The sequence below is a fragment of the Fundulus heteroclitus genome, chromosome 21 (assembly GCF_011125445.2).
Source record: "Fundulus heteroclitus isolate FHET01 chromosome 21, MU-UCD_Fhet_4.1, whole genome shotgun sequence".
Taxonomy (NCBI): Eukaryota; Metazoa; Chordata; class Actinopteri; order Cyprinodontiformes; family Fundulidae; genus Fundulus; species Fundulus heteroclitus.
The window spans coordinates 14,207,891-14,219,571 of NC_046381.1; the positions used below are offsets into that span (position 1 = coordinate 14,207,891).

Sequence of the window (11,681 nt, forward strand, 5' to 3'; positions counted from 1 at the left end):
TCGGGAGGTGGGAGTTAAAGCTCTGTCTCACGGGGGACTCTGCCAGACGTTGCCAGCAAACCCTCACAGTACGTTTGGGCCCGCCAGGTCTGACCGGCTTCCTCCCCCACCATCGGAGCCAACTCACCACCAGGTAGTGGTCGGTGGAGAGCTCCGCCCCTCTCTTCACCCGAGTGTCCAAGACATGCGGCCGCAGGTCAGATGAAACGACAACAAAGTCGATCATTGAACTGCAGTCTAGGGTGTCCTGGTGTCCTGGAGGAATGTACTTGAAAATGTAATTTTATAGATGCAACTTTTGGTTCACTGACAATTTTCTGCAACAATCAGTCAGAATCTTGCACAGGATTAATAAGTTTCACACAAGAGCAGGGGCTCGTCTTGGCACACAACTGCATCGGGATGAACCCCCATTACCCTGGCTAAACACTTTATTCTGCAATAAATGTTACAGAAGGACAACAACGACAACATGACTCAAGACAGTAAAAATACTGATATAAAATGTAGTTTTTTTATGACCCTTCCTTTTCCTTATTCTGAATTGAAGTAGTTGACCAATTTCTGACACAAAAGTTTTTGAACATGCAAATTTGACGCAACCTAAAGGTTCTGAATATCCAAACCATTGCTGACTTCACTGCTTGTTTCTGCTGATGTTAAAGAAGAGAAAAGCTGCTTTCAGCTTGCTTTGATAAACAAGCATCTCAAAATATTTGTTATGTTTCTTGACAAACATTGCTGTGAAAAAGTGGTTTCCCTGCAAGAAATTGGATTTTCAGACTTGTTTGTCTTTCACTTATGTTAATCTTCATCTTAAAAGGAACTTTAAGTAAGACATTTGCTGTAAAATCAACCTAAATCATTCTCATTTGTCCCCTGGGAAAAAGCTCTGCTCCCAAAGGCACTAAAGCGATAAAAGGGAACAGAGAGATGGATTGAGGAGGAAGATCTGAGGGAGCGGGAGGAAGAGGTGACATGAAGGAGGTCTGATGAGTGAGGAGGAGCGAGGTTGGGAATGACCTGGAATGCAAAGAATTTTAATTGAACTCTGAATTTGACCGGGAGCCAATGAAGTTGCTGTAAAACCATGTTAATGTGATGAAATTAAGATTTACCTGTAATGATTCGAGCTGCTGAGTTCTGGACCAGTTGGAGCTTATGGAGAGTTTTGAGCGGGATGCCAAACAGTAGGGAGTTATAATAATCAATACAGGAAGTGGCAAGACTGTGAATATGTATAAAGACAGAGTGAGAAATATGCAGACAGAATTATATTTTTGATTTGAGATACGAAGGATAGAGAGCTATCAAGGATGACACCCAGACTCTTGACCTGAGGTGAGAGCTATGGATCTGTCAATGGAAAGAGAAAAACTGGGTATTTTGGATAATATTGATTCAGTTTCTAGGTTGATCAAAATTCATTTCATCCACTTATCTTTATCGCCTTTCCCTCCTGCTTCTCCAACCTCTGTTGCGGTCCCATTTTACTGGGCATTTTTTAAATTTCAACTTCCAAATCCTTCATAAATCTCAAACCTTATTAGTAAATCGAAACCCTCTACATTCCAGCTTCTTCAAATATATGCAACTTTACAAATATCAGCTGGTCTAAAGTAAAACTTCTAGATGGAATGATTTACACTTTGTCCAACATGATTGTTCATCAGTACAAGCCATGGTTTTCTCTTTAAGTTCATGAGCATCTTGTGTTTTTTGTGATTATACTTTCCCCCCAGTAATTTAGCACATTGAGAACACTGTCTAAACCAAAGCTAAGGATCAATATTTGAGATATACAGAAAAAATACAAATGAAAAATTATACCTTCTTATCTGTGACCTTCCTCTGTGTGATAGGACCAGAATATCCGTCCTACTAGCATTTGACCTTCAAATAGTTTCACAGACAACAACTCTATGAACTGATTTTTATTATAATCAACATCAATGATTCTGGAATTAAAATCCTACCTACAAAAAGGGAATTAAGCAGTAAGCCTTTAAGTGTACTTACATCTACATATTATTATACATATAATATGTATAATATACATATTATATGAATAGGGTACATTTAATAGATCTGATCATAGACACTCCAGGTGTCCTTTAATATTTAGATGTCTACATTATGGTCAGATTTGTTTCATCATATCGTTTTGGCTCTTTTCAGACTAAATAATCCTCTGGAAATTTTTCAAGGTTTACCTCAGGTTAGCATAGCTATACAACTTCAAATGATTATATATCTGATGACGTGTTTAATGAGGCCTTTTGATATCCCGGAGCTCATCAAATTTCCTCTTCCAGTTGTATTAAAATTCTGCCAAAAGTCTCCCCTTAGAAAAGCAATTCATATTTAATTCAGTTTCATGCACTGTTGATCAAAGCCAAAGCATACATTTCATTTGTTGAGACATTTATCAAAATTAAAGACAAGGACTCTTGCTCTTAATTTCTCATGACCTGTTAATACTCCTGTGCATTGATCTTTAAATGTTGTGCCTTCATTTAAACAGACTTGTTTGTAATTAATCATTATTGTTACAAACAGTTTCCTATTCTCTGTTATTTTTCATTTTACCTAAGGTTAAAATCAGTGATAGAATCGCTGTTTTGTTTCTCTTTGCTATTTTAGTTCTAATAATATTCTATGATTACAGTACAACAGCTCCAATCTAGTACAATTAACAGTTTTTCATGAATCTATTTTTAATCATAACCTATGTGCAATTTTATAGTGAAATGCCAAACCTTTGCCTGTATACAGCCTCAATGTTTCAGGAATGTTATTTGTCTTACAGTAAACCAAATGAACCCTTATTTACTGCTTATCGTCAGATCAATTTATTTTTTAACAAACCTGAATTATTTTTCGGACAAGTAATTTTTCCCCTATCGTTCTTTTTATTTAATTTGTGCCAGACATTTAATGTGAATTTTCATACTTTTTTTAAAAGTCTATCTGTCATCTCAAACTTTTAACTAAACCTTTCACCATCTTTGCCACTGGTATCAATGATACCAGTGTGCTTTACTGCACCGTAGCCCATCGTTCTGTCTCTCTGCTTCTCACTTTATTGGATTATGTTGACAGTTTTCTACTTGATCACCTTTGAACGCAGAGCCCTCACTAAAGATTGAGTGCATTGGGGTTTCTTTGGGGGTTTCTGAGAAAAAGTTTGAGACTTAGATTTACTGTCAAACTGGGAAAATCAAAGTTCTGAAACATATTTAAGAGGAACGTGTGTGAAGTTGTGTCTGACCAATCATGATGGGCCGCCTGGACCATAAATACCCAGGCCAGTCTGTGGGATCACCTGCCATGTGCTAACACCATGAATGTTTTGCAATGCATAGAGCTATGGCGCAGAAGATTCTGACGATTTTTTCCTATCATGACTCAGCTAAAAGAGTTACACAATGAGGGAGTTAAGGCCCGGAGTAAAAGAAGTAGTAAATCAAGAATAACAACTACACTGTGTGCACAGTTATTTGGCAAGTTTTAGTTTTGAGGATCAGTTTTATTTTTGAACAACTAGAGTGCTCTTGGTCAAACCAAAATGTCTTCAGGTATGTCTTGGCCCAGTCTTGACATTTCAACTTTTGTGTCTGATTCAGTGGTGGTCGGGTTTCAGCCTTCCTGACCTTGCTCATGTCTCTGAGTCAGGTAGGCTGCAGTTCTGGCATAAGACAGCACTGGAGGATAATGGGTTACATTACTTGTGACCCTGTTGACTATTTGCAGCAAACCGCTTGATGGTTCACATGATCACGCCCCAATATCTTGGCAATTTCAACAGTGCTGCATCCCTCTGAAAGTCTTTTCGCAATTTTGGACTTTTTCAGAGTCACTTCCATCTCTTTTCTGGTCCATTTGACCAGACGATAAAAGGCTGCTTAAAAATTATTCACACCTTGATATAGGGTGTTGATCTCATTAGGCCTCACTTTCCCTCAATACATAGATGCACATCAGCTGATTCGCTTAAATCCAATAAGCATTCAAGTTTATATAGCTTGGAGTTGGAAAATATGCATATTGATGATGATATGGTCAAAAATACAACTTGTCTAATAATTGTGCGCACAGTGTAAAGTAGTGATGGGTCCGGCAACACCGATGCGTCGGCGCATGTGTCGGTCTCATAGAGCGAAACCCGTGTCGATGTGTGTATTGCTACGGAAAAGTCACGTGACCAATACAGCACCTGTTTCGAACTGACTGACGCGCCAATCTGTTTCTGTTCCCTCTAAGCTGCACGCGTGTGCATTCGCGCACAGCAGCGCGCACAGCAAAGCTTATGCTGCGCAGTAAAGAAAATCCAAGCTGAACTGTAAACAAAATAACGGTAAATAATGGTTAATTTTTAACCATTTTGCAACTCTGTTGTGACGGTGCTGTACCACAGTCTCGCTCTGTGAGCGCCAGGTGCTGATCGGAGAGCACCACTGATGGATGGGTTCTGCAACGCCTTTTTAGTTGGGCGGGTTGCGCTGTGCGTCTTTGTTCTGAGCGTCGTTTCAGAAAAAACAGCTGATCTACACTGAGTAGAAAGCTGCTACTCTAAGTAGTTCTTCCTCCCTTTGTCATACTCAGCATTTCCGATTTCAGAACATATGATATCAGTCAGGTAACTAAACAAAGCGCCCGATCAACCATTTGTAAAAAATAAAAAAGCCAGTCCACAAGCATCCTCCTTCACATTATTTATTGACTGTATCTAAAAAAAAAAATCAAATATATGTTTAATTCAGATGAAAATATAAAATAATACAATGCAACATACAATGATTTAAATTGTATTGTGTATACTTGGTCATCAAATCAGTGTCAGTTAACTCTGTCAACCAGGTTGCCTGTAGGGATTTTTAAGGTCCAGCAGGTGTCAGTATTCAGTGACACAGTATCGGCACAGTATCAATACAGTTTGCCAATGTGTCGAAACGTTTCATGACGCCTCATCGACCCATCACTAGTGTAAAGTAATACCCCATTCTTGAGCTTCTGTTGCAGCAATGATAATTCATTCTGTATATAATTACGCATGTTTCCTTTTTTTAAAGAAAAACATCACTCTAAAAATATTTTAAGCCTTGTTTTGTCTTTAAGTATGGCTATAATGGTGTTGAGAATGGCATTGAGTTAGAAACAACTTTGTTGTTAGTTTTATTAGTTTTAATTGAGGAATTTATCAGCATAATGTGGGCAAATTGACCTTGAATGTAAAGTATTTTAAATTGAACTCTGAATTTGACCGGGAGTTACCTAACTTAACTGTGAGCTTCAGTGGATACAATTTAGTCTTCTTTCAAAATCATCTCCAAGAAAGTTTGTGAAGATGAAATATTAACCACTAAAGAGTTAAAGAAGCTATACATTTTTGTAGGAAACACACCTTAAGTTTGATGGCACTCAAAATATTTTCAGTGCATTCTGTTAGTCACAGAACCTTACATTTTAAATAATATTTATTACCTGTGTTTAATGGCATATCCTAAATAAATCAGTTCATTGTCACTGTAATGAACTACATTCTCATTTACTGGTTATGACCAGATATTAGAAATAAGACGTCAGAAAAACTGCAATGTTTGAATCTTGTTTATTGATGTTTTTAAAAACTTTGTTTAAATTGGTGTTGCAATATATATCCAATCCTGACAAGAGTAAACAGTGTCACTGTGTAAATAATGGATGCTATTTGAATTAACTCTGCCTAGAGATTAAGATAGAGCATCTTTCTTGGAGGCAGCCACCTGCAGAAAATAGAAACAGGTCTTCTCTTTGCATTAGTCGAAGGGTTCAAAAGGATCATCTTGGGTCCGGTTTTGCTTGATTCCCATCAACTCAAACTCAATCTTCCAAAATCCCTTAGGAGTTCTCTGAGGTAAAGGTTCGTAGACCATCAGATCAATCATTTTTTCCTCCCCAATATCAACCTACAGGACAGAAATACAAGTGAATTAGATCATCATCAAGCACATTTAGATGGTTCCTTCTTCAATTTCAATGATAGTCAGGAAAATGAGAGATGTCTTACCCGAATAAGGTAGTTTTTTCCCTCCACAATCTGCTCACGGTAAATAATTGCTCCGAATTTCCAGTAGGATGTTTTTGTAATATCCTCCACATTACTCTTCATCTATAGTAATAGAATAAAACAATACTTTCATTTAATTTATTTTATTTTATTTTAAATTAACAAACATATGTAATTTAAATGTATTTCACATAAACACAATAATGCTTAATTATTACCAAAAGTGAAAACAGGAGGTTTCCATGTTGAAGTTATGAATAGTAAATGTATATCAAGTCTTACCACAGAGCAAATCCCCTGGATTTTATCAGTGGCAGGTATTGTCTCTGACCATCCCCCAGGTATTTCCATTCTGATTCTGGTTTCTGCTTTCAGAAGAGATGTTGTGTCTGCTGATGTCGGCCTCAAATGTGTATCATCTGTTGCTTTTCAAACATATTTATACTGAAGGTAAACCGGATGCAGACTGGAAGGCGTTTCTTATAGGGTGGGCCGAGCTTTGTGGGAACAGCCCTCACATTAGTATTGTTCATGTTCATACCTGCCAAACTACTGACAAAATTCCTAGTTACATGTCAAAAGGAGTTGGAGAGTGATTAAGATTTTTACTTTGTTACCTTGAAGCAGCTATGATGAGTAGTCCACTGAACCACAGACTGCATGGAGATGAGAAAGCACTCATAATTCAAACTGCGTTTTGAATTTGTACATTGTAATACTACATCTATTTATTTAACCTTTAAAATAATTTATATCCTGAATGTGTGCATCTATTTTCTAGCAGAAAAAACAACAGATAGGCCAAAATTACAGAGAACTTTACTGTAGGGCTGTCATAAACCATTATTTTAGTAATCAATTATTCTATCGATCATTCTGACGATTAATCAAGTAATCATATAAAAAAAAGTTACATATTCTGCAGATTTTTCACATAACTACTTAAGCTCATTTTATGAGTAATAGAAATAAGGGAAAAATGCAAATCAGCAAATAATGCCATTTTTTGAATAACAATGATAAATATGCAGCTAAAAAGTTCTAAGATCAAAACTTTAAAAGCTCAGCCCTTCCTGGTTGACTTAACTTCAGTACAGTGCTTGTGCCTTTGTAGTGAAAATGGTCACAAACCAGAAATACATAAAGTTTCACTTGCATACTGCATTCAGGATTTTCAGGTAAAAAATGCATAATTCTATTCATATAAAAGTAGTTCAAGGGTTTAACTTCAGGGCTAAGTTAAACTCTTATTTTTTGTCCACAAATAGACAACAAAAATAATTACACAATAATCAAAAAGGTAAACGACTATTTCAGGCATAAATAGTGCCTTTTTCCCCAAATCATTTTACCCATGTTTAATATAATAGAAATGAATACCTTTACTGTCCTATAGTGGGGAAATTCAGGCGTAACAATGAGAAAAACGGTAAGCCTTGACACCAGGCTTAAGCGTTGAAGTTTAAAATGTAGGAACACATCAGTTGAGTTACACAATGATGTAATATTTTAGTCAAACTTTTTGTTGCACAAATTACCAACTGGAAAGTTATGAAAATCATGTGACATTTAATGTTTTTATGTTTTTTATGTATAACTATTCACCAGTGAGCTGCATCTAAAACTTTTTTTTATTCCGTTATAATTATTTACATTTACTTTTTATAGATTTTAAAAAAGCAATATCCATAACAAAGCATTAAATTTTTTTAATTTGAATTAAATTTAAGGTAAACTCTGAAATTTCTAGTTCAAACTACTGGTAGCCCTATGACACAACACCAGTGAAGTATATGGCGTCTAGAAGTAGCCTTCAGTTTCAAAAAGGTTGGTGATGCCTTATTGTGTTAGCATTAGCCAGTTTTATAGCACTAAAGTCACAGGAAATTCGGACTAACTGCCACTGGATGCTCTCCAGTTGTGCTAGTGTAGATTATTCACGTGTTCACTTATTTGTGGTCAGAAGCTACAGCATATTTAGAGCACTGGGTTTTAATAATTATCCTTCCTAATAAATGACTAAACAGGGAGGTCTCTCTCTCTCTCTCTCTCTCTCTCTCTCTCTCTCTCTCTCTCTCTCTCTCTCTCTCTCTCTCTCTCTCTCTCTCTCTCTCTCTCTCTCTCTCTCTCTGTGCTCGGCCAAAAGATTCAGCCTCCGAGGAGAGAGAGAGAGAATCTTTTGGCTAAGGAACTGTCCCGTCTTCCTTCTTTTTCTCTGACCGACTGCTACCAGAACTCCATGCCTAAGCTGGCTCCCCTTTTGTCTCATCATACTGTACCTAGACCTCTGCCTTCTTATTTTTCTCTGTTCTGTAGCGCTACTAAGCTCAACTGTTGCTCCTAAAGAGAAGATGCTGTGTCTTATACACTAGCTAATGGATGCTAAGATTAACTGGTGAGCATTATTGGCACCATTGCTGCTTACCTTGCTTCCGATGGGCATTATTCGCCTGTGAATCGCAGATGAGGTCTCAGCAGGAGCTAGTAGTCATCTTGACTAGTAGCCTTTTGTAACTTACAGCTCCCTCAGTATATACAGATCAACCATGTTTTCACTAACAAACTACGTAAAATCAAAACTGCAGTAATAATCCACAAAGTGCAAAGTTACATCTTTCTTTATCCAGAGCCGGCCTTTTCAAGAATCTTTAAAAGATGATTAGGTCCCTGTAGAATCCTTTGGCCTGAATCTGCTCTAGGGGCTCCTGCAGGATTTTATCGGAGTGCATTGCGAAAAATCATCACCCACACTACGGTGGGCACAAAAGATCAGCAACATAACCCACACAAATACACATTATAGGTTACAGGTTCATCCAATGAACATCTGACCCACTCAAGGCCAGATGTGCACAGCGCAATGTACACAAAGATTCATATAGATGCATGTTTGTGTGTAAAAAAAATACTATCACAAGAAAAACACAAAGTATTATTCTGTTTTTTTTCTTTTTTGAAAATTTAATCCATATAACTAACTTAATCCAGAATATTGGTTTGTGGAAAAGTCATATAAAAAGAGAATATTATGTAAAAAACCTCACCAAAATATATTAAACAATATATAAATTGGTATTTATTACTCCACAACTGTATCTGCATGACCAAATCACAGTTTTCCATCACTGAAGTCACGATGTGGCATCATCTTGACTTATACCATCCATTCATTGTCTAAATTTGCTGTCTGTATAAGGGTGGGTGGACGGGTGGAGGGGGGCTTGTTGCTGTCTTCAGTGGTCAGTGGGTGAAAGGCGAGGCATTCTCTAGTCAAGCTACCAATTCAAGAAACATGTTTTTAGATTTTTGCTTATCAATTTAAATGTGTATGATAATCCAAATATTCCCTGGCTGGAAAATGCCTCAAATACAGTGTAGTGGTAATAGATGCTTGTTTTCCTTTTTCCACAGAATCAATTTAAAACGGTTGTTATTACCTAATACCCTTCAGCCAGTTTCTCTTCTTATGAGGACATACAGGACTGGTATGGTTGCCTAATAACGTTCATTCATGAAAGGAGTCAGTTATGTTGTTTCTGTTAGAACATTTCTAGAGAAAAGCAAAGGTGTGACCTCCAGTTTTTCTCTTGTAAATCATAGACAGACAAATTATTGATGCCTCGGCTAATCATGAGGATTCTGTCTTAAAATGTTGAATGGCAACAAAATTTGTATGTGTTCAGTTTTGTGTAAAGTAAATCAAATTTTATATAAAATAGTTATTCTGGGATGGTAGGAAGGTTCAGATAAAATCTGTTCAGTGAACTGCTTTCTCATTGCTATCTTATTAAACATGCTTCTCTTTCTATCAGAAACATTTCTGAGGTGAATACAGTTACTTTATATTAAAAAATTTCATGTGAAAATGTATTTTAGGGTTAACATTGTGACAGAATGTTTTACTTTACTTCAATGAATATCCAATAGAAAAGTGATGGTTTATGCTCTTTTTAAAACCTTAAACTGAATAAGACTTAAAACATTTCCATCAGAATCATTCTGGTAGACTCACAAACTAAGCAGGATTTTTTTCTAAAAAACCCCAAATAATTATCTTTATTTGTCATTGCAACATATATTCCAATGAAATTCATTCTCTGCATTCAGCTCATCCCTTAGGGAGCAGTGGGCTGCCACTGTGCAGCACCCAGGGAGGATTTTGGAGCTAATGGTCTTGCTCAGGGACCCAGAGGGGCAGTCTGTGGGATTCAAACCCAGAACATTGGAGCCTCTCCAGGTACCCTGCCCCCTAACCACTAGGCCACCACTCTTTCTATTGAAGCCATGGGGAGCTATTAAACGTTTTTCTTGATTGTGAAAGAAAAATATATGACTGACATGTGATCCGTCGATGCAGATGTCAAGCATCAATCTCATTAATGCCCAACCTGCAGTTTCTCTGGAACTGTAGCAGCTAAAAGGGAGGATTTTAACCTGTTTAACTAGAACTGGGTTATGAAACATCCTGATAAAATAATTTTGTTTAAGGTGAACAGTGGTTTAGTTCTGTTGTATAGCTACTTTAAAGTTCAATTCAATTTAATGTTATTTATATAGCGCCAATTCATGAAACATGTCATCTCAAGGCACTTTACAACGTCAAATTCAATCAAGTTCCACCCTGGAACCAAATTTTTAAAGCATTAAGCCCAATATCAGGAATCATTTGAAGCTTTTCTAGTGGAGTTCCCCTCTATGTGAAGTGGAACCACCTTCCAGTCTGCCTTCAATATTCCTGCTGTATAAATATGTTAAAAGCTGAACTGATTTCCAGTTGATTTCAAGCACTTCAGACCAACTGAATTTTTTTTGAAGTGCTTTATAAGAAAAGTTGCATTGTATTGTATTTGTCTCTGACAACAGAAGACGTCAACAGAATGGATATCCTTATGGGAGAATGATCATATACAAGGCCTGCCATGGATGAAATTCATTAGGTCGTTGATCATGTAAGATTTACTTTCAGTCATTCTTTAAAACTTTATAGACTTACGCTTACATTCTGTATTCAAGTTCTACATTTTAAGGTTTATGGGTTTTTTTATCCAAGTGGAGCTTGAAGTGGAGAAAAAAACAAGGAGAGATTTTCATGAATTCAAAGCTTTATTTTACCAGGTGAAGAACATCCTAGTGCATCACTATATCATCCTATCCATATCCTAAAAGAGGGAAAAAAGCAATTTTTTTTATTTTCTGTTTCTTGAAGGGCTTTAGTAACGAATAAAGAGCAAAATCTGTTCTTTGTTTTTCCTGAAGGTTTTTGTTGGAGATGGATACCTCCATCTGTTGGTCATCCAAAGCGTCTCTACAGGTGAACTGGCCATCAAACTGCTGGGAGTGCAGCAACACCACAAATGGGATGATCCTCTTAAACCTTTCGAGGAAAACAACTAATGTTTCATCTTCCTCCAGGAGAAGGATGATGCAGATGAAATAAACTGGATTGTTAATATGAGAGCTACTTGAAAAACATTATTTTACAGTTCTGTTGTATTTCAGGTGCTGCAAATATAAAAAAATACAATAAATAAACTTTGGATGTAGAATTTCTGCTTTTGTTTCTGTTTTCTTTAAAATTTGCAGGATATTATACTGGGAACAACTCAGAACAACTCAAAAGATTTTTGCAAGA

At 36.7% G+C, this 11,681-nt stretch overlaps 1 protein-coding gene across 1 annotated transcript; it reads right to left on the reverse strand.

Annotated features, from left to right (window-relative positions):
• Positions 1-5,756: 5,756 nt before the first annotated feature.
• Positions 5,757-6,445, reverse strand: LOC118556934 (cystatin-A5-like). The gene is made up of 3 exons (XM_036125615.1): positions 6,332-6,445; positions 6,050-6,151; positions 5,757-5,948 (listed from the first exon to the last, which is right to left on the reverse strand). The coding sequence occupies exons 1-3, from the start codon at positions 6,398-6,400 to the stop codon at positions 5,799-5,801; spliced, it is 321 nt and encodes a 106-aa protein (XP_035981508.1). The 5' UTR covers positions 6,401-6,445; the 3' UTR covers positions 5,757-5,798.
• Positions 6,446-11,681: the final 5,236 nt, after the last annotated feature.